The sequence below is a fragment of the Octopus sinensis genome, linkage group LG26 (assembly GCF_006345805.1).
Source record: "Octopus sinensis linkage group LG26, ASM634580v1, whole genome shotgun sequence".
Classification (NCBI taxonomy): Eukaryota; Metazoa; Mollusca; class Cephalopoda; order Octopoda; family Octopodidae; genus Octopus; species Octopus sinensis.
In genome coordinates this window covers 672,629-697,628 of record NC_043022.1, presented here as the reverse complement: position 1 = coordinate 697,628, position 25,000 = coordinate 672,629, and the positions used below count along the sequence as shown (strand labels likewise).

The window sequence follows — 25,000 nt, the reverse complement described above, 5'->3', positions numbered from 1 at the left end:
TAGACCAATGGTTATAGAAGGACTGAACTAACCTCTTCGTAGAAGTTGATTTCGGCAATAGGCACGTCACTCCCATTGTTACAAAAATCCTTAAATAAAAGATAACCTGAAATAGCAAAAAGAAAGAATAAAAATGAGTGTGCATATATATGTTGGTGTGTGTGTGTGTGTGTGTGTGTGTGTGCATATATATATATAGATAGGCGAACAATGAAATGACTGTTTTTTATTTCAAAATCAACAAGATCAAGCAGAACAAGACGGATATCAATAAAATTGTTTGTAGTAGGTAGTAGGAATTTTTTTTCAGCAGGTGAATAATAAAGATTTTAAATAGAGACCTAGGGGTGGGGGAAGTGGGTACAAATGTCTAAAAAAAAACAAAAAAAAAACAAAAAAAAACTGGGAAAACACACAAACTGAATTGCCTTCAGTACATAATTCACATAATTCAAACTTTTTATATTATGATCATAGCATGAATTGAAGACATAACAAAAAGAGAGGAAGGAGAGAGAGAGAGAGTGAAGGCAACCTGCCTAAGAGGACAGTAACTCTGTAAAAAATGTAAAGAGCTGGTGAATGACACTTGAGTCTTAGCATGGATACCCTAATAATTGGGTTTGAATTTTGGGCACAAGGCCAGCAATTATAGGGCACAGTGCAAGTCAATTACATCGATTTCCCCCTCCTCCCAGCACCTGCTCAATTTTATCGATCTCAAAAGGATGAAAGGTAAAGTCGACCTTGGCAGAATTTGAACTCAGAACGTAAAGACATGAAATGCTGCTAACAATTCTGCCAGCTCATTGCCTAACAATTACAAGGTAAACTTTGGCAGAAATGCTCAGGCCAGGTTCCCAGTCTGAAGACCCTCAGATATATATCAAGGGCACCACCCTATGTCCTCTGAATAGTCAGTCCACATTACTCTGTAAGGAGCAAAGGCTCAGTTTCCTTGATTCTCTGGTGTATATATTCCTCCTTGGATAGGACACCGGTCAGTTGCAGGATTACTCAATTTTGATCAGTTGAGGGGCCTGGAACAATGTGAAATGAAGGGTTTTGCTCAAGAACACAACGATTAGCTCAGTTCAGGAATTGAAACCACACTGTTATGAGCATGAGTGCAACACCCTGACCATTAAGCCATGCACCTCCACATGTCCTCTGAATAGGTTGTTACAAATTAAGTAGGAGTGGGGAGGCACAAAAGAAAAAAAACAAACAAGTACCAGTTCCAATACTTTCAATCTATCAAACTAAAGTCTTGGTGGTAATTTTTCATTGATTTGGAATTAATTATGAGAGAGAGAGAGAGAGCCTATTATCAAAGTGGAAATTATTTCCTGATTGATAGAAACTGTAATTATGAAAGAAAACAATTAAAATAGAAGAGTTAAATGAATAAAAAAAATGCAAGAAAAAAAAGCATTTTGGAAAATTACAAGAGTCTGGTGAAAGATGAACAAAAAAAAAATTGTGTATATTCTGTTGTATGAATGGCTATATGTCGATATAAACATGCATGCACATGTGTGTGTGTACGTACATACATGCACATATACCCTTGTGCATGAGTGTTTAGTTCTTACACGCAGTTTTCCATGCCACCATGGATCAGATGAGATATTGTTTTACAGCCGGAAGCCTTCCTCACCACTTTTGCTAACCCTTACATGTTTTCCTTTGAAGTTAGGGGATCTCTTATTCCACACGTCTTTGAAGGGGCAAAGCCAGTGAGTAGGTAACCCATTGACAGGAGAAAAGACAGTAGTTTCACCACCTGTAGTTGAGGGAAGTTTTGGAGCAGCAGGGTATTGTTTTACAGGTGGAATTTTCCACCCCTACCACCACCATCAGTCACTAACCCGTACCTGTTTTTCAAGTAACGGATCTCTTATTCCACATCTTTAAAGATGTGAAGCCAGTGGGTAGGTAATCTATTGACAGGGGAAAAACACAATATGAACAAACACTCAGGGTATTGTTTCACAGGTGGAAGTCCCTATCCCCCCGCCACCATCTGTTGCTAGCCCTTACCTGTTTTTCAAGTCAGGGGTCTCTCATTCCACACATCTTTGAAGGGGCAGAGCTGATGGGTAACCCATTGATGGGGGAAATGACAGTACCGTCACCACCTATTGCTGAGTGAGGTTTTGGAGAAGCACAATGTGGTCAGACAGATACATGTGCATGTTCTGCATCCTTTGTGGTTAATTGTGCTTTTTGCCCTTTAATGAAGACATACTACCCAACCAATGCCAGCATGGAAAATGAATGTTAAATGATGATGACGACCCATATTATGCGAATGCTGTAGAGATGCTGTACGTAGCTCCTAGCTACATAAAGCACCTCCACATTTTTGTCCTGAGCACACCTGTGTGTGTGTGTGTGTGTGTGTGGTACATTTATGTCGTTGAGAGTGAAGGCTGGTGATAGGTGATACTCCCTGATGTTGCTGGTAAGAAGGGGCAGCAAAAGATTGGGTTGGCAGATGCTACCTTTAACCCTTTAGTGTTCACATTATTCTGCCAAAATTAATGCTTTTTCATCCACTTTGTTTTGAACTAATCATGCATTATCTTGTAGCTATGAGATTTTGATGAGGTAGCTGTTAATTTTTCAAACGATATTGTAGGGTTGGTGTGAGAGACCAGATATGGCCAGTTTGAACATAAAACAGGCAGAATACTTTTGGCTGGATATGGCCGGTTTAAATGCTAAAGGGTTAAAGCCTATGGCTTGCAGAGCCAGGAAGGGTCAGAATAGATATGCAGCAGTTTCTGGTGAATGGGATGGTATGGGTGGGGTGGGGATGTAAATGTGATGCCATCTGAGTGGGAGGCTGACTGTATTTTGCTATTTCTATATTTTGTGTGGAAAATGCGGGAATGTTGTGTAGGTGTAGCTTTACATTTTTGTGTTAGTATAAATTGAAAACAGTGGGTGAGGAGACGGATCCATTGGGAACTCCACTAGGGACTTTCAGGCTCTGGAAGAGTAGCTCTCGTACACGACACAAGCTTGGCAACCTGACAATCAGTTAGTTTTGCCAGCCGGAGTTTTTGTGTTGTTTGTGTTGTTTTCTTGAAGTAGTGGTGAGATTTTTCATATTTTCACGAGTGGATAGGAGGGTGGTGGAACAGAGTTAAAAGCATTGCTGACGTCAATGGTGGTTCAGAATGGTGGTACGTGTGGGAAGTTGGTTTTGTTTGTTTGTGCTGTTGTTGAAGCTATGGTGTATTTTTCTGGGTTAGGTTTGTGGAGTAAAATGTGGCTGGTTGAGTGCAGTGGCCTGAATCCATATTCTGATATGGAACAGAGAACGAGTGAGAGATACTAATGTCAAGGATGTTAACCTTCCGAGAAGATCTGAAGGTGTGCAGAGGTGTGGGCACAACCGTTTTTAACAATGGAACATGAAGACTAGTCTCTGTGGAGCATTTGGCTACAGTTTCTTGCAGGTCAGATGGATAGAAGCTTCCTTGTTAGCAGCTGATCATTCCATATATAATTGATAGTACTGGAAGGATACCTTTTTTTTTTATCTATGGACTCCTTTGATTGCTATTTCATTCTGGTAGACCCCCCATTCAGTGTTTAAAAACCTGTTTTATAGAAACCACTTCAAGATCCCTAATTTGTTCATCGCACATCAACTGGTGTAGGTTGAATCTATGTAAAATGGTAGAGAAAGCAGTTTCTTGCAATACATACCAACACATACATCTAAACCAATATTTCTTCAGATTCTCAACCATAGAGAAGAAGGAAGAAATGTGTGTGTGTGTGTGTGTGTGTGTGTGTGTGTGTGTGTATATATATATATATATATATATACATATATATATATATATATATAGTTAGGGATTTCTAACACAACATTCACTGACTCTCAACATTCGTCTGTATGGTTTCCAGCATGTGGCTAAATCTTGCTGATGCTAGAAAAGGAAAACTCGATACGTTTCTCAAATCAAGGATTTTGAAGATAATGATAATAATAATCCTTTCTATTATAGGCACAAGGCCTGAAATTTGGGGGAAGGGGATAGTCGATAACATTGACCCCAGTACTGAACTGGTACTTAATTTATCGACCCCGAAAGGATGAAAGGCAAATTGGCCTTGGCGGAATTTGAATTCAGAACGTAATAACGGGTGAAATACCGCTAAACATTTCACCTGGTGTGCTAACAATTCTGCCAGCTTACCGCCTTAATAATAATAATAATAATAATAATAATAATAATAATATAATAATAATAATAATAATAATAATAATAATAAATGCCCTGATGCAGTACCAGGCAGTGGCTCTCATGGCTTTTGATCTTAACTGATTGGAAGCGTTATCATGCACATTGTTTTGTCTTGGTATAAAAGATGGGCTACAGCAAATATTCTGCTCAATACCACAGATTTGCTTGTCAGTTGTTTGACCTTAACCAGTTCAGCACGTTCCTTGGTGGCTGACGATATGTGCATCTCTGATCACGAGAAGAAGTAGTGGGGGAGCATCATAGCCATGTGTTGAGTGGGATTCTTTGGGGTTTGAATAATACACCTCTGGAAACATGGGTGTTTCATTCAACATCCTTAAACAACCCTTATTCAGGGACCTTTTGAGCAGGATGGGCTACTTGACCCAAAGAAAATTCTAACTGGTTTCCACCTGCAAGGTCATGCAATGTTTTTCTTGATAATGAGATCACCATGTTGCGCATATATGGTTTTGATGCATGTGCTTGGTGTACCCTTACCAGACGGGTAGTCATGATGGGTACACTGGGCTTTGTATATTTTACTCCAGTGTCACGTTGATGGCATGCACTGCTCTCTCACTCAATAATAGTCTGACTTAGACACTTTATTTGTGTCAATCCTGAGAATATGAATGACAGGGCAAGAATACAAGCATTTTGCTAGGCAGCCACCCAGTCCTCCATTTGATCTCACTGTGCTTCTACCATCAATCTCCATGGATATTGTTTTAACCGTTTTCTCTCTTGTTCTCCCCCCCCCCCTTGCCCCCATAATTCTTTCTCTATTTTTTTCATATTTATTGTAAATATTTTCTTTCATAATTACAAATTATATCGTTCAAGAAATAATTTCCACTTAGATAATGCTAGTGTTTTTTCGGTTTTTTTAGTTCATTTATTTATTTTACCTAATACATAATTAATTACAAATCAATGAAGAATTACTAAGCCAGTACATTGATAGTCTGAAAAGATAGTAATTAGCAGTTTTTGTCAAATTCCAACCCTGCCATTAAATGGCTTATTCATGGGATAGAGGCAACCTTTGACCTGCAAGAAAATGCAGCCGAACCTTCCCTCAAATACTACCGCCATACCATTCTAAAATGGTTGTTAGTTAACATTGTTCCAGTGTCTGCTACTGTAGCCTTGGGTCGAGCAATATTAGAAGACAATGGATATAATGGGCTGAAATTGTGCAGAAGCCAGTTGTGTGTGTTTAATTATAAACGAGAGAGCATTTTGCACCAGAAGCCAGGGGGAGAGTTTCTCTCATCTCATCTACAGCCGTATAGTTTGTTCGATTAGAACATCCACGTTTAGGTGGGCATAAATATAAATATATATATATACACACACACAAACATAATATATATATACAAATATGTATGTGTGTATATACAAACATATGCACACACACACACAGTCACATATATAAATATATAGTCATATATACATATAACACACAGCCATATATATCATCATCATCATCATCATCGTTTAGCGTCCGTTTTCCATGCTAGCATGGGTTGGACGGTTCTACTGGGGTCTGTGAAGCCAGAAGGCTTCATTAGGCCCAGTCAAATCTGGCAGTGTTTCTACGGCTGGATGCCCTTCCTAACGCCAACCACTCCGTGAGTGTAGTGGGTGCTTTTTACGTGCCACCCGCACGGTGCCAGACAGAGCTGGCAAACGGCCACGAACGGATGGTGCTTTTTATGTGCCACCGGCACGAGGGCCAGGCGAGGCTGGCAATGGACACGAACGGATGGTGCTTTTTATGTGCCACCGGCACGAGGCCAGTCGGGACGGCTCTGGCAACGGTCGCGAAACGGAAGGTTCTCTTACATGCCACCGGCACTGGTAACACATCTGCAATTTCCATTGATCGATTTCGATTCTGATCCTCACTTGCCTCAACAGGTCTTCACAAGTAGAGTTTCGACATGCCACCGGCACTGATATATATATACACACACACACACATTCATGTACATATATACATATCATCATCTTTACCATCATCATTCAAAGCTGCTTTCCATGCTGGCATGGGTTGGACGGTTGACCGGAAGGATGCTTGGGGACCACTGAAAGGATGTTTCAGGGCCACATGGGACCCTCTGAGTTGCGGTTAAGAACTGCTGGGCTACAACCTGGTGCTGTGTTGAGCCTTGGTTTTGTCCCCATAACCTGGAGGTTTGACAAATAGTGATTGTTAAAGCCAGAGGACCACACTGAATTAGGTTGTGGGTGGATAGGGGCCAGGTGGGGGTGGCGCGCGCATATGTGTGGTGTCGATGAGATGATTGTCCGTCTAACCCTCCCACCAAAAAAAAAAAAAAAAAAGAAACCCTTGAAGGGTGACGCACCAGCTACAATTAAATGAGTGAAACCAATTCAATGAAGAATTAAGAGTGTAATGAAGGAATATACAATGTCTTTTATTTATTTACCTTGGAACATATAAACACACACCACCTCCACAAGATATGCAGTTTGTAGCTGCAATACCACCACCACCACCACCACTGCTACTATTAATGGAAGTATCAACATCATTACTTCCAATAGAACAATAGTTGCTGCTGCTACTACTACTGCTGCTTTCCCATTATGGTATCTATTGCTACTACTACTGCCACAACTATGAATCCTACTCTGTATCATTACCACCACCACCATCACCATCACCACCGCTACTGCCACCATCACCCCCCCCCCCCCATTCCACTCATTACTCAGACACTGTCAATCAAAAGCATGAAATAAATATGAAGAAAATAAAATAAATAAAAAATTAAATTTTCAAAAAAAAAAATAAAAGAGGCAAAAAAAGGCCCCTTAAAGGCAGCAAGAACTGGGGTGAGGATGGAGTGGGGGGGGGGGTTGAGACATGTAAAGAACCTCTTTCATACCGACAGTGTTCAGAGAGGAAGAGGAGGAGGTTGGAGAATAAGACTGAGGATGACAGGAGGAGGAGGAGGAGGAGCAGGAGACAGCGAGAGGATGTCTCAGCTTCCCAGATAGCGCGACACGAGCGCAGCAGGCTTTGCACGGCTGCAGCAGCAGCAGAAGAAGAGGAAGCATTGGATGATGGGAAGGCATAAGGTCTTTGGGGGTGGGGGTGGCGTGGTGGTAGGAACTGTTACTGTTGTGACAGATATATGCATGTATGCATGTGTGTGTGCATTGATGTATGTATATGTATGAATGTATGTGTATGTATGTATATATGTATGTGTGCGTATATGTGCGTGTGTTGATATATGTATGTATTTATGTATGAATGCGTGTGTGTGTGTGTTGATGTATGTATGTATTTATGTATGATTGTTAGTGTGTGTTGATGTATGTATATGTGTGTGTGTGTTGATGTATGTATGCACATGTGTTGGTTTATGTGTGTGTAAAACTCGATAAGTACAAGCATTAGAGCACATATTAGTGACAGTATGTATGCGTAAGTATGTGTGTGTGTGTGTATGTAGCTATGTGTAAGTGAGTGCCTGTGTGTTCATGTATTTATGTGAGTGTGTGCATGTGTATATACGAGTCAATGTATGTGTAACAGAGTGTCTATATGTGGCTATATGTGTTAGTATGTGTGTGCCTGTGTGTTAGCACATGCATGAGTAGGAGTGCACATGCATTAGTGCACACCTAAGTGACAGCATATATGCATATATATGTATGAGTCAATGTGTGCATGTATGAATCTGTGTGTGTGTGTATGGGTCTGTGTTAGGAAATATATGTGTGTGTGTGTGTGTGTATATATACATTTGACACAATGTGTATGAACTTGTGTATGTGTGTGTTAGTTCAAGTATATGTCGGTGTTTTATGCAAACGCATATATATATATGCGTTTATATGCATTTGTGTGCACGTACAAGTAAAAGTGTATGCATGTGTACGTGTGTATGTGTCAATATAGATGTATGCATATGTGTGTGTGTGTGTTGGTGTACATGTATGTGTTAATGTGTTGAATGCGACAGTACGTGCAAATGTGCACGTCAGTGCATGCTTGGGTGCATGCGCATGATGCGTCAGTGTGTCTGTCCACGGTTTGTTGTCGTTTAATGTTGGGATATGAGCAGAGACAATAAAACTCTGTGTGTGTGTGTGTGTTTCTGCATGCGTGTGTGTGTGTGTGTATGCGTAAATGTGTGTGCGTGTGCATATATGCTTGTATGTGTATGTGTGTAAAAGGTAGAACGTTGAACATGTAGATGTGGTGTGTGTGTGTGTGTGTGTGTACGTGTACACACGTGCTTGTTATTAAGTGTGTGTAAGTGTGTGTGCACGCGTGCTACGGGATTGTGTGTGTCTGTATGCCTGTGTGTGTGTGTGTGTAATGAGCAAAGGGTGGAGGGTTGAGTGAGTGGATGTGGTTAAGGGTTATTATCAAGACTGGTGTTCAAGGTGGTGGTGGTGGCAGGTGGAGGGGGAGAGGTCAGAAGACAAGGAGAGAGAGAGAGAGATAAGGCTCCTGCTCTCCCTTTCACCACCCAAAGCCAACTTCAAACAGTGCAAAGAGAAGGGTGTGTGTGGGGGTGGAGGTCATATGCAAGTGCCAAGGAGTTAGGGAGGGAGAGAGAGAGAGAGAAGAGAGAGAGGGGAGGTAGAAGGCAGAGAAGGGGGGCAGTGGTGGTGGAGACACAGTAGGGAGGGAGGGAGGGAGACAGTGGTGGCGGTGGTAAGATAAATAATGAGGTGTGCAGGGTAGGGGGTAGGGAGAGAGGGAGGGAGGGAGGGAGAGTGCCATCCAGCAGCAGCAGCAACAGATTAGAAGACAAAATACGACAGAGGACAGCAACAGCAGAAGCAAAAGACGAGGGGGGGGAGTAGAGAGAGAGAGAGAGAAAGGGAGAGAGTGAAGGGATGGCCCGAGCTGTTGGTGGTAGATGCAAGGGTATGAAGTACCCAAGGATATGATTATGTTACCAATGGTCTATCATATGGGATCAATGGTGGGTGATAAGGAGAAAGAAAAATAAGAGAAGGAAAACCTTGCAAAGATCCAATTTGTCATTTCCTATCCGAGCAAATCCAGAGCAAATGAAGCGAGAGAGAGAGAGAGAGAGAATGAGGTGGGAGAGAAGGTGGTGGTGGTGGTGGTAGGAGGTTGTGTGATAATATGGATAAGAAAAGGAGCAAGTGTGGGGGGAGGGGGTTTAGATTGGTTGGGTTTGGGAGGAGACGGGGGGAAAAGAATCAGAGAGAAGTGGGGAACTGATGTTGAGTATCGGAGTTCAAAGAGAAAGTGAAAGGGAAGCAGGGTGGGGTGGGGGTGGGGGAAGAGAAGCGCACAACAAGCTATACATGTGGGTTTATATAGAATATGCATACAGATATGCGTATGTCTATATGTATATATATATATATGTGCATATATATACAAGTGTGTATATAAATGTATATCTATATATCTATATGTATGTATATATATATATATGAATGTATATATATGCATGTATATATATGTATATATATATATATATATATATATATATATATATATTATATATATATATATATGTATATATATCTATCTATATAGATGTATGTGTATGTGTATATATATATATATATATATACTTTATTTAAAGCAGCAGAAAATTCAACAAAATCTGTTACTCTGAGTTTCTCGTTGCCGTTCATCAGACAGTTTTTGCTAGATTCTAGCAAAAACTGTCTGATGAACGGCAACGAGAAACTCAGAGTAACAGATTTTGTTGAATTTTCTGCTGCTTAAAATAAAGCATATTACTCTACCACTGGTATTTGAGTACTCTTTCTTTTCACCTTGTTTCACATTTATGTGTTTACTCCGGTATATATATATATATATATATATACACACATATCTATGTGTATATATGTGTGTGTATATCTATCTATCTATCTATCTATATATATATATATAGTGAAAGCTTGTGGCTTAGTGATCTTAACTTGTGCTTGTAAGATAGTGGTTTCAATTCCTAGACCAGGCAATGTACACTTTGTTCTTGAGCAAAACCCCAGTTCATCTTGCTCCAGTCCATTCAACCAACAAAAGTGCATAAACCTGAGATGGACGGGTGTCCCATCCAGCAAACAGCGTACGTGGGCCACATATATTTGGGGAAACATGTTATGAGCCTGTGGGTCGGGAAGGACCTAGGATCCTTTTTGACACACATACTTTGTTTGTGAATTAACTAGGCTACCATTGCTTTCATGCAAAGGGAAGTATATCTCTTAACAATTTTCTAGCTCATTGCAAGGGATGCTGGTATTTGTCTCCATCTTGGATGGTTAAGTCACATATAAAGAATATTTATCCACCAACACAGTGTTCAACACTTATTTTCATTGTATGATATTAAAGTGTATGTGTATTTGTTTCAGTCATTTAACTGTAGCCATGCTGGAGCATAAACCTTAGTCACACAAATCGACTTCAGGACTTATTCTTTGTAAGCCTAGTACTTATTCTATCAGTCTCTTTTGATGAAGTGTTAAGTTACAGGGAAGTAAACACACCAACATCGGTTGTCAAGCGATGGTGGGTGGACAAACACACACACACACACACACACACACACACACACACACACACAATAGGTTTCTTTCAGTTTCTGTCTACCAAATCCGCTCACAAGGCTTTGGTTGGCCTGAGGTTATAGTAGACACTTGGCCAAGGTGCTACGCAGTGGGACTGCACCAGGAACCATGTGGTTGGTAAGCAAGCTACTTACCACACAACCACTCCTGCACCTATATATTTACTTATGTATTCATATATATATATATGTGTGTGTATGTATATATATATATATATATATACATATGATGGAGTCTCCTGTTGAGAACAACGTAACAATGTATAGAATTGAGAAATTCAATCATGTGAATGACCCGAGTATTCCACAGACACATGGATTCATAATGCTAATACTGAACTAGAATCAGTGAGACCCACTGCATGACAGAGGGTGACAGGGGTAAGACTGGCTGGGTGCTTGTATTAGAAGTATGATCCATCTTTTAGTCTTCCACAGTTTTTGCTCTGCTGCCCAGTTTCCCTCACAAAGCCAAAGGAAGTGTGTGTGTGTGTGTGTGCATGCATATACCAATTGAAAGTAGTCGTGTTTTGATGTAGGTCTTGAGATTCCAGAGCAAGAAATACCCCAACTTCCATCTCGAGAACCATCACAGGCAATGTATTAGCTGTCACCCATTGTAACAGCTGTTCTGACACAATGACACAAAAGGAGACCACATGTGTAGAGTAGCACCAAGCCTACTTCTTGACTGGTTACTAATGATGACTGTCGGTTGTCTACACATCTCTGTGTCTAGGTGCATGCATGTGTCTAAGTGCATATATTATGCTTGCGCGCCAATATATGTATGGATGTGTGTATATCTATGCACATACATATGTACACAAATGAAAACACAACACACACGAGTACACTTAAATGCATCCACAAATATTTACACAAGCATATTGTTAAATATATATATATATCTTTACTCTTTTACTTGTTTCAGTCATTTGACTGTGGCCATGCTGGAGCACTGCCTTTAGTCGAGCAAATTGACCCCAGGACTTATTCTTTGGAAGCCTATTGGACTCTTTTGCTGAACTGCTAAGTTATGGGGGACAAACACTACCCGTAAGTGTAGTGGGTGCTTTTTACGTGCCACGAACACAGGAGCCAGAGGAGGCTAGCAACGTCCATGATTGGCTGGTGCTTTTTATGTGCCACCGGCACGGACGCCAGTCAAGGCGACGCTGGCATCGGCCACGTTCGGATGGTGCTTTTAACGTTCCACCGGCACAGGTATCACAACTACAATTTCCATTTATATGGTTTTCAAATCCGAGGTCTTTCCTTTCACACATCTTCAAAGGTGCAAAGCAAGCAGATGGTTTGTTAACATGAAGAAAACAACAATGCTCATAGTTTGCAAATATGCTCCAGCATGACCACAGTCCAATGACTTAAACTAATAAAAGGATTTTGCCCAAAGTACAGGAAATAAACTGCATTCCAGTTTAGTAGTATATGTATATATATAATAATAATAATAGTAATCCTTTCTACTGGAAGCACAAGGCCTCAAATTTGGGAGAAGGGATTAAGCCTATTACATTGACCCCAGTGTGTAACTGGTACTTATTTAATTGACCCTGAAAGGATGAAAGGCAAAAGTCGACTTCAGCGGAATTTGAACTCAGAATGTAGCAGCAGATGAAATACCTATTTCTTTACTACTCACAAGGGGCTAAACACAGAGAGGACAAACAAGGACAGACAAATGGACTGAGTCGATTAACTGGTACTTATTTAATCGACCCTGAAAGGATGAAAGGCAAAGTCGACCTCGGCGGAATTTGAACTCAGAATGTAGCGGCAGATGAAATACCACTAAGCATTTCGCCCAGCGTGCTAACGATTCTGCTAGCTCAACACCTTAATAATAATAATAATAATGATAATAATCCAAGGAGAAAATTTTAAAATATTTGAATGTATCACTACATGTGTTTCTAGAAATCACATGTCTTTCGTGGAAATGCATGTAGCAATGTATTAAAATATTTATAAATTCTATCCTTGGATGATTATTATTATTATTATAATTATTATTATTACTATATTTATCCTACAATATCATTACAGCTCAGTATGATCCCATAAAACTGCTGTCACAAGTTGGAATCAGTAGGCCAGAGCCGACATAGGAGCTTCTATGTGCTTACTCAGAAACGTTTCTCTTAAAGGATATATATATATATATATATCATCATCATCATCATTTAATATCCGTTGTCCATGTTGGCATGGGTTGGACGGATTGTCCACGGCTGGTAGGCTGAAGTGCTGCACCAGACTCCAGTCAGCTTTGGCATTGTTTCTACAACTGGATGCACTTCCTAACGCCAACCACACCATTGTGCAATGGGTCCTGTATTCAGTTCCATGTGACTTAAAGGAGTCTGTCTTTTCCAGGCTTTAAATGACCAGTTCCATACAACTTTTCACATGTCTCCAACAGAAGCCCATCTCTTTCAGGCTTTAGATTACAGATTTGGCAATCTAAAGACTGGAAGAGACAGGCTTCTGTTGGAGGCCGGTGAAACTTTGAGTCACATGGAACCAAATCAAACTGTTTTAAATAATACATATAACTCCTACTAAATGGGTTGCGTGCCCTTTTGTTCCATTTGTTCATTCATTCGTACACCTAGCGCACTCTTTAAAGTAGTTGGTGTTAGGAAGGGTATCCAACCATAGACACCATACTGCAACAGTCAAATTGGAATTTGGACAGTTCCCCAGCTGGACAGCCCCTGTCAAACCATCCAACCCACGTCAGCATGGAAAATGGATGTTAAACGATGATGATTTTATATATATATAAGATTATATATATATATATCAAGATTAATCAGCCGAAATTGCGAGGATGATCCTGTTCTTGACTGAAGATTGAAGGCTTCGAATGTCCCGTCCGTGTTTTTTGTATCGTCTTCTAAATGTTTTGCGTTCTTGTCCCAGTTTGTGTTTTTTGTTTTTTTTACACATATATATATGTGTGTGTGTGTGTGTGTGTGTGTGGTAAGTAGCTTGCTTACCAACCACACGGTTCCGGGTTCAGTCCCACTGCTTGGCACCTTGGGCAAGTGTCTTCTACTATAAGCCTCAGGCCAACCAAAGTCTTGTGAGTGGATTTGGTAGACGGAAACTGAAAGAAGCCCGTCCTATACATGTATGTATATATATATATATATTATATATATATATATATATATATATATATATATGTCTGTGTGCCTGTGTTTGTACCCCCAACACCGCTTGTAATTTATGGACACTCTTTACATACATTTATATATATGATATTTACCACGTGAACTACAATGAAAGAATATGAGAAAGATATGGTATATAATTGTTTTTGTGAGACCTGTAATTTATTTTAAGGGTTAGGCAAGGGTAAAAGGATTGAGATACACTGCCCTAAACTTATTCTCTTAGACAAGCTGTATTTTATATAGAAATAGGTTTCTATGTTTTCCATAGAGGGCTGCCAAATTCATTCATGCATGAAAAATGGGTCTAAAATAGTGATGATGATGATGATGATGGTGTGTGTGTGTATCAACATCACATTCTTTTTTTCTTTTCTTACTTATTCCAGTCATTTTGACTGTGGCCATGCTGGAGCACTGCCTTGAAGGGTTTCAGTCGAACAAATCAACACTCAGGACTTATTTTTTTAAAGTCTAGTACTTACTCCATTGGTGGTCTTTTGCTGAGCTGCTAAGTTATGGGGATGAAAACACACCAACACTGGCTGTCAAGTGGCGATGGGGAGGGGGGACAAACAGAAAGAAAGACATGCACACACATATACATACATACATATATACACACACACACACACACACACTTCAGGCTTCTTTCAGTTTCCATCTACCAAATCTACTCACAAGGCTTTGCGCATGTTTGTACGAATGTACGCAGGTGCATGTGTGCGTGCATGCATGCATTTTTGGCTATTTTATTGATGCATAAACTTATGTGTGCAATGTGTAAGCTGATACATTTTAAAATCTAGATAAATGCACACACACACACCCACCCACCCACCCAGATAGCTAGGGTATTATCAGCAGAAAGCTTACTACACTCAATATTCAACCGAGGACTACTCAACAATGGTTGGGTGGAGACAGAGATTATTGAGTTCAGCCAGATGGACAACATTTAATCCATTTCAACGATCCATTGAATCTCAAACGGATTCATCAACTTCAATCTGGTGAATCCATTTGCAATTTGATGGACTGCAAAACTGGATTATAGCTTGTCTGGTGGTCTACACTCAATAAACTGAGAGAGAAAGATATATATATATATATATATATATATATAGAGAGAGAGAGGTGTGTGTCTGTGTGTGTCTTTATTACCTCTGCCTTAGCGAAGGCGGAGGTATTGTTTTCAGTCGTGTTTCTTTGTTTGTTAATCCGTGGACAACATATCTCAAGAACTGCTGGATGGATTCGGATGAAACTTTCAGGGATGTTCGGCCTTGTGTCTGGCACAAACTGATTAGATTTTGGGATTGATCCAGTACCAGACAAGGATTCTGGATTATTTCTCCGTTTTTTTGTTTTTTTACTTAATTGTTGAGAGTGGTCGGGTTCATTTTCAGTATTCTCATTTGTGAGAGAAGTCGAGTTTATTTCAGTTATTCTCATTTTAAAAAAGCATCAGGCTAATCGTTGAGAGGACATTGGTGTTGCCTTGGCAGAGGTTTGCGCTCTCTGTACATTTATATTTAACACACTCCAGTACATTAAAATTGTGTTTACTGTGGGACTCTCATCTTAGAGATGAAATTTTTCATTATAGAATTTGTGTGTAAAAACATCACACCAGACTCTGAAAATGACATCAGTGAACTGCTAGACATGTGTTTTGGCATGATTCCACCTCCTCAGTGATCAATACAGTTTTAGTCATTCGTCTGGGCGGAAACTTCTGTTCCTGTGTTGAAACAGCAGAAAATACATTTGCTGATGTAATCTGAGGCTTTGTGAAACTGTAGTTAATATAAGCCCATGAAGGAGTTATAATCAAAATAATGAGGGACTAGTGCCACGTAAAAGGCACTGGTACTGGTGCCACATAAAAAAAAAAGCACCCAGTGCACTCTGTAAAGTGGTTGATGTTAGAAATGGCAACCAGCTGTAGGAACTACGCCAAAACGAACTATGGAACCTGGTGCAATTCCTGGCCTTTACAGCACCTGTTGAAACATTCAACCCATGCCAGCATGGAAAACGGCTTAGTGGAGACACATGGCTCAGTGGTTAGTGTGGGACTCGTGATCATAAGATTGTGGTTTCAATTCCTGGACCAGGTGATGCATTGTGTTCTTGAGCAAGACACTTCATTTCATGTTGCTCCAGTCCACTCCGCTGGCAAAAATGAGTAACTCTGCAATGGACTGGCCAATGATGTATAACATCTGATAGTCTGGTTAATAAAGTGATACACATATATGTGGCTGTGTGGTAAGAAGTTTGCTTCCCAACCACATGGTTCTGGGGGGTTCAGCCCCACTGTGTGGCACCTTGGAGAAGTATCTTCTACTATAGCCTTGGGTCAACCAAAGCCTAGTGAGTGAATCTGGCAGATGGAAACTGAAAGAAGCCCATCATATGTATGTGTGTGTCTTTTTGTCCCCCCCCCCATCATTGCTTGACAACTGGTGTTGGTGTGTTTACATTCCAATAACTTTGCAGTTTGGCGAAGGAGACCGCCGATACAATAAGCTCTAGGCTTAAAAAAAAATTTTAAAGTCCTAAGATCTATTTGTTTGACTAAAAAAAACCATTAAGATGGTGCCCCAGCATGGCCACAGTCAAATGATTGAAACAAGTAAAAGAATAAAAGTGTGTGCTTGTGTATATATACACACACACACACACACAATAATTAATAACAATAGTCATAACCAATAAGTCTAACATTTCACACTAACATTGCTTCAAATTTCACATTTTCTGCCAATTTTAATTGCAGTTGCTGTTATAAGGGTAAAATGATAAAGATACCCTTCGGTCACGAATGTCAATGGGTTTGCATCTAGAGAGTGACCCTCTGAGGCACAAGTCCAGGCACTGTTGTTTATGGAAGACCAGCAGTTGCCCATGCATACCAGCTTCCCCTCTCCACACCATTATATATATATATAGGGTAGAGGGTAAAGTCTCCCTTCAGTCATGAATGACCATGGGATTGCACCTAGAAAGTGACCCTCCGAGGCACAAGTCCCTGCATGGTTGTTTATGGAAGACCAGCAGTTGCCTATGCATGCCAGCCTCCCCTCTCAATGCCACTGATGTTATCCAAGGGAAAGGCAAAGGGGCCGATACAGCTTGGCACCTGTGACATCACAACTCATTTCTACAGCTGAGTGAACTGGAGCAACATGAAAAAGTGTCTTGCTCAAGAACACAACACACAGCCTGATCTGGGAACTGAACTCACTACCTCATGATTGTGAGCCCGATGCTCTAACCACTGAGCCATGTGCCTTCACAAAGTTGCTATTATAATGAAAGAATAATTAAGATAAAATTCTTTAATATACATGCAGAAGTGTTATAGAGTGATGAGAAGAAGCTTGTAAAGACAGCTCAATGCTTGTACTTATATGAGTGTGTTTATAAATACAAAGAGATAAATATGTAAAGCCTATTATTTGTGACTTTCCTTGTATATCACTCTGAAACACACCTGGGGAATACAAGAATGGATTTACAAAGTCAACTGGGAATGGACTTCAACCCAGGATCTTGTCTGAAGATTACCTGGATTTCTATAGCAACCTGAAAACTTTGTTTGCTTGGTGCATTTGTATTAGGAGAGAGACTAAGCAGCATTTTGCCTGACTAGATAATCCCTTATAACTAACTGTCCATATATGTATTGTGCGTCACTGGATTTCTATATATTGTGAACTGGAATGAACTACTGCTGTTTCTAGAGGACGAGTATCTAACACTAAGGATGACCACAAAGAGGTTGAAACTGTACGGTCTAGTGATCTTGTGGCTGCAAGATGATAAGGGTTCACTCCCTTGCTTGCAATATATACCAAGTGCAGGCTGCATCGAATAACCAAATGGATGGAGGCATCCTCCTTTACTTTAAAATAGCAGTAACGTTGGTTCCTATGGAACAGCCATGTTTAACTGACAACAAACGTTACTTCTCATCATCATCATCATTGTTTAGCGTCCGCTTTCCATGCTAGCATGGGTTGGACGGTTCAACTGCGGTCTGGGAAGCCAGAAGGCTGCACCAGGCTCTAGTCTGATCTGACAATGTTTCTACGGCTGGATGCCCTTCCTAACGCTAACCACTCAGTGAGTGTAGTGGGTGCTTTTTACATGCCACTGGCACAGAGTCCAGGCGAGGCTGGCAATGGCCACGATCGGATGGTGCTTTTTACGTGCCACCGGCACAAGGCCAGTCGGGGCAGCACTGGCAACGGCCATGATCGGATGGTTCTCTGATGTACCACCGGCACTGGTATCACAGCTACAAATTCCATTGATGTTGATTGATTTCGATTCTCATATATCTACATACATATACACATCTGTATGCATGTTTTATATTGAATTATAATAAAACAAGTTAACGTTAAACTGAAAAATTTTTCACACATTACGTGTTTACTGTACTCTTACAAGGAGAGAAGCAAAAATGACTTTAAAGTTGTTTTGGTATACACACACACACAGATCTGTATGAAGCGGCTGATGTGACAATTCACACACCTCTAAGTTGTGCCATCTCCACATTCTGACATTAACGAAATTAATCTTGTTTTTATGCTGTAGGGCTATGTTTACAGTGGAAGAAAAGACCTGAGGGGAAAATGAGTAGACACTGCGACTGTCAGAGGAATGTGACCCCGAGTGAAATCCAAAGATGACAATGTTAGAAGTGATGACGAGGGGGGGTGCGGTGGGGGGGATACAGCAGGCTTATAGTCGCAGAATGAGAGGCGTGAAACGAGAGAATGGTGGTGTCCATGGCAAAGAGAAAGAGATAAAGCAAGATTGGATGGAAAGAGAGGAGGAGGAGGAGGAAAAGGATAATGTTAGATTAATTAAGGAAAATAGGTAAGGAGGGAGTAAAGGTGAGAAACAAGAGAGAGAGAGAGAGAGAGATAAGGATGAAAGAAATGAATATTTTCATCTTTCTCTCTCTCTCAAAGAAATAGACAGATAGCCGGATGAATAGATAGAGATCTGGTTAAGATACAAATAGACAGAAATATAGACATATGGATGGATAAAGTGAAAGATAGGTGGAGAGACATACAGACAGATATATCGATGATATAAATTGAAAGATAGATGGAGATGGAGAGACAATATAAAGAGATGGGTAGGTAGAGAGGAAGATAGGTAGGTAGAGAGGTAGAAGGATAGTTCGTGAGATGCGTGTGTGTGTGTGAACCCGGCTGACATCATCGTTTGGCGCAGCAGGCAAGGATTTCGTTCTTATATAGCATAATATAATATAATAAACAACAGCCACCATTTATTCGCACCAGCCAGTGCGTCACAGGTAATAATAATAATAATAATAAGTTTACTTTATTAACAACCAAGGGATGACAACAACAACACCAAAAAAGGATAAAAAAAACCCCCACGAAGAATCATTAGATAAAATTATACAGCCACACACACAGAGAAAGAAAATGGAGAAATCACAGATGCACACACACACACACGACCACCGTTTGTTGCATTCACTTCATCCCATTCAAAAGGAAAATAATAAAATGTTTCCTTTTTTATTTTTTTTCAGAAGCAAATAATTAGGGAAGTTCCACAAAGAATTTAACCACCACCACCACCATCATCATCATCATTACTATTATCGTAAGTATTTTTAGAAGAAATAAACTAAAATCAATACCAATTCCTAAAGAAACCATTCTCTTCTTCCCTTCCTTCTGCCATGTCAGAATTCTTCGACTAATCTCCCCCCCCCGTTCCTCACACCCCCCACCATTCATTCATTCATTCATTCATTTACTTTATATTATTACGTTTCGTTCCCTATACGTAGCTCTGCCCCCCCCCATCCGATCAATGATCGAGGCTGATTATCAAAAGCATTCCAGTCGTGACCATCCTGTCACTGCATAACACAAATGTTTTTAGCTGTTTTTTAAAGGGGTTATTTGGCTGCTATGTCTAGCAGTAGAGTGACTGCGTCTTCAGCGCGTGTCTGCGCATGTGAGCGCGCGCGCGTAATTATGTACGTGTCTCGGGTCGTTTGGCCTGGCTAAGTATACACGGTATAACCAATAGCGCTCCAGCCATGAGCGTCCCGCCCTTGTTTGAAAAAAACAAACAAACAAACAGTATGTCCAAGACTATTATTTGATGTGTCGCCTTCGTGATTTCCTTTATTTCTTTTTAATTGAAAACAAAGTAGAGAGAGAGAGAGAAGGGGAGGGAGGGAGATTTGAGAAGTATTTGGCTGCTATTTCTAACATGTAAAGAGGCACCGATGAGAGAAAGAGAGAGGGCGGCCTTATTGCGCGCGACTCTTATGTATGTATGCGCGCGCGCGCGCGCGTGTGTGTGGTGTGTGTGTGGTGTATATGTGTATGGCGTGTGTAAACGTATGTAGAAAATAAGAGAATGGGGGGAGGGTTCGGCAAAGAGGTTATACATTTGGAATACGTAATCCGAAATATATAAATACACAAATAAAATAAGTTATTAAACAGAAGTCGGGATTTGCAGATGAATTACCGAAGGTTAAATAAATAGAAAGATATTTATTTTTCTCTATTACACTGACACTGCGAGGCCCAAAACCCCGCCAACTAATTCCCAATTAGTTGATCTGCTTGTAAATTGTACGATGAAATAACACCTCGATTAGACCAACCAAGACACCTTCTACCAACAGGTATGCGAGTGCCTGTCTTAATGAAGGCTGGCGAAAGGTGAGGTACGTCTAGTGAGCAATATACTGACGTGTGTGAGTACACTCATACACATTGTTAATGGCAAAGACACACACACACACCACATTATTTATATATATATATACACATATGAGAGAGACCCCCAAGAATCCCGTAAATAAACTCTCGCGCGCACACAGGGTATTCTATAAGACAGCATTCAAGATTGAACAGTCGTTTAAAAACTCGCGAGTATGGGACGATTTATACACACACACACATACATCTGCGTGTGTATGCACACACATACATACATATACACACACACATATATGTATACATACACAGACAGACACAAACGTACACACCCACAATCAAATCAGTCACAGGCACATCTAGAGCCATATATGTATAAAAATAGGAAGCACGCTGCTGCTGCTGCCACTACTACTACAACACAACTAAATGCTACAGATGTAGGCTACACATTGTATTACTACAAACGTACACTGACATACGATAATGGGGGGGGGGTGAACATACATTACATACGCGTAGATAGATAGATAGACAGATATACAGAGAGGCATATGGATAGATAGACAGATAGACAGACAGATAGATAGATGGATTGACAGATAGATAGATGGATAGACAGATAGATAGATATAGAGAGGCAGACACTGATAGATAGATATAGATAGATATATAGACACATACATACAGACAGACAGACAGGCAAAGACACAAATAAATAGAGGTATACATGCATCCACATAGATATTGTTGATACATATCGAAGCAGGATCGATTGTCTTTCGGACAGACCCCCTCCTCCCTTCGGTGGTGGTGGGTGCTTCAACAACTTTCCTACTAAGCGGTAAACACACGCAGTGCTACTAATAACATGGATAGCAATAAAACAAGGGCTGCCTCGGGACCCCTCCGTCTGTCATGTATATAGTTCGTAACAAGCTGTAATAGCTGCTTCGTAAATTAATGGACCCTTTGCGGGAGCGAGCAGGGGACAGCCAACGGGGGTGTTCAAGGGTATAGAAATCAATTATATCTTTGGTTGTAGGATCGCGTATGTAGATTTGTATATGCATTGTGCTATATACATATATATATTACATATATACACACACACACACACATATATATATACACATATACATATATATATACACACACACACACACATATATATATATACACACATATACATATATATACACACACACACCCATACATATATATATATATACACACACATACACATATATATACACACACATACACACATATATATACACACACATATATACATACATACATACACACGCACACACACACATACATACACACACACATATATATATATGTATGTATGTATGTATGTTTTTCCGTTATAACAAAAACAATTTCACATAAATCAAATGATTTCGTTGAGTACAAATTTATTATCAGATCATAATTTATTATTACTAAATAACACACACACATAAAATTGTGGGTCCTGAAAGGGTAGATAGAAAGTCAGAGTATCTTCTAATGCACCATTCCACTCCAACCAGCACGAAGCCATCTGCTGTCATTTCATTTGGTTTGTGCGCCTGTGTGTGTCACACACATAAATACATTCACCCATACATATTCATATATGGCTATCTATCTCTATCTATGTCTATGTATGTATCAATATGCATCCATATTTGAAAAGAACAATTAACATATACGACTGTGTGTATATCTAACTCTTTGTCTCTCTCTCTCTCTATATATATATGTATGTATATAGGCAACAGTGTCCCTGTATGTGTGTATGTAATGTGCATTCTTCCTTCTCTTTCGACCATATCAGAATATGGAGACCATTTTATCTATCAATAAATATTCAACTACCATCGCTGCTGCTGCTGATTCTCGTAGTCATCACCACCGCCACCATCACCACCACCACCACCGCGGCCGTCGTCGTCGTCAGCATCCCTCATCACCGTCGTCTCAGTTCAGCTCACTCGCCTCACACCGTCGCCCGTCACTCGTTTATCATAATGGAATATGTGTCTCAGAGAGAGAGAGAGAGAGAAGAGAGGAAGAAGAAGCAGTAATGAAAAATATTGGCAGAGGCAGGAGAGAGAGAATGGTAAAGCAGTGTCGATGAAGAAGAAAAAACATATACGATCTATTCGCCCTTCATCTTATCTCTCTCTCTCTCTCTCTCTCTCACCTACACAAAACACCAAGAACTACTGATCCGGAAAAAAGGTACTGAATAGAAAGACGAGTCGCAATAGAGCAATCTCTCTCTCCTCTCTCTCTTCTCTCTCTCGCTCTCTCTCTCTCTCTCTCGCTCTCTCTCTCTCTCTCTCTCGCTCTCTCTCTCTCTCTCTCTCTCTCTCTTGTAGACGTAAGTTAGTGAATGCCTTGTACTGGCTTGAGTCAATTGGTGACGGACATATTCATATATACGTTTACGTACATATACATATATATATACATATATGTACATACACATATATGTACATATACACATATATACATATATGTACATATACACATATATACATATATGTACATATACACATAAATGCATATATGTACATACACATATATACATATATGTACATACACGTATATACATATGTACATACACGTATATACATATATGTACATCTACACATACATGTACATATATTTATACATACATACATGTACAAATATGCATACATATATGTACAAATATACATACATATACACATATATACATATATGTACATATACACACACACATATATATATATATGTACATATATTTATACACACATGTACAAATATACATACATATATATACACACATATATTGTATATATGAGCAGAAACATCTAAATATGATCACGTAAACACGTCCACCCACATCCACATACATACACAAGATATATGTCGGAATGCACACGAGTGAGTTAATAGAACATGCATTTGCATATTATATATACATTGGTTATAATGCATGCGTGTGTGTGTGTGTGTGTGTGTGTGTGTGTCACCCTCACCGACGCTACTACCACTCTTTCATCCCTGCAACGCATCTTCCACCTCACTGCAACATCCAACATTACACACGAGCAAGTGTGTCAGATTGGAACGAATGTATCTGCAGCAAAGCATATCCCAGCCCTCATCCTTGCTCCTGAATCACTGTGTGGGTGTGTGAAGGGGGGTGGGGGTGTAAACGGAGGTTACCCCCCTGCTGCTCTGTGCCTTTCCTTCCTTGGATGGCATCATCTGCCAGAAACCTGCCCCTGCCACTGTCAGCTCAGAGCACTTTCGCACTCAACAGGTGTCTTTCTTCTATATTCTCAGTCTCAACCAGTGCAGCTGTCTTACCTGTATGGACTAGCTACAAGAAAAATTTCCATTTTCATGTCTGTTTTTCAATATGAAGGTGCACACATCCTTTTACATATATATAGGGTTCGTTAGAATGTGCATAAGTGGCTGTGTGGTAAGTAGCTTGCTTACCAACCACATGGTTCTGGGTTCAGTCCCACTGCGTGGCACCTTGGGCAAGTGTCTTCTGCTATAGCCTCGGGCTGACCAAAGTCTTGTGAGTGGATTTGGTAGACGGAAACTGGAAGAAGCCTGTCGTATATATGTATATATATGTGTGTCTGTGTTTGTCCCCCCAACATCGCTGGTTTGTTTATGTTCCCATAACTTAGCGGTTTGGCAAAAGAGACCGATAGAATAAGTACTAGGCTTACAAAGAATAAGTACTGGGGTCGATTTCCTTGACTTAAAGGCGGTGCTCCAGCATGACTGCAGTCAAATGATTGAAACAAGTAAAAGAGAAAAGAGAATATATAGGGCTGGACAGTGTGACCAGGACTGGTAAGCTGGAAGGTTGCACCAGGCTCCAATGGTCTGTTTTGGCATGGTTTCTACAGCTGGATGTCCTTCCTAATGCCAACCACTCCAAGCGTGTAATGGGTGCTTTTATGTGCCACTGGCATGGGTTCCATTTGTGCGACACCTCTATCTGCCATGACTGCGATTTTGCTCAGCTTGACGATGGGTCTTCTTCTCAAGCCAGATATAATGTGAAAGGTCTCTCTTTTCTTCTTTTATATGTTTCAGTCATTTGACTGCAGCCATGCTGGAGCACTGCCTTAAAGGGTTTTAGTCAAAGAAAT

The 25,000-nt window shown here is 40.3% G+C and overlaps 1 protein-coding gene across 2 annotated transcripts in view; it reads right to left on the bottom strand.

The window, feature by feature from the left end:
• The window catches only part of LOC115224846 (G protein-coupled receptor kinase 1), a 240,595-nt gene that overhangs the window by 160,246 nt on the left and 55,349 nt on the right, over positions 1-25,000 (bottom strand). For both annotated transcript variants that reach the window (XM_029795790.2, XM_036513549.1), the window contains exon 3: positions 33-106. In XM_029795790.2, the coding sequence (XP_029651650.1) occupies positions 33-106 (74 nt within the window). The remainder of the gene's footprint in view (positions 1-32; positions 107-25,000) is intronic.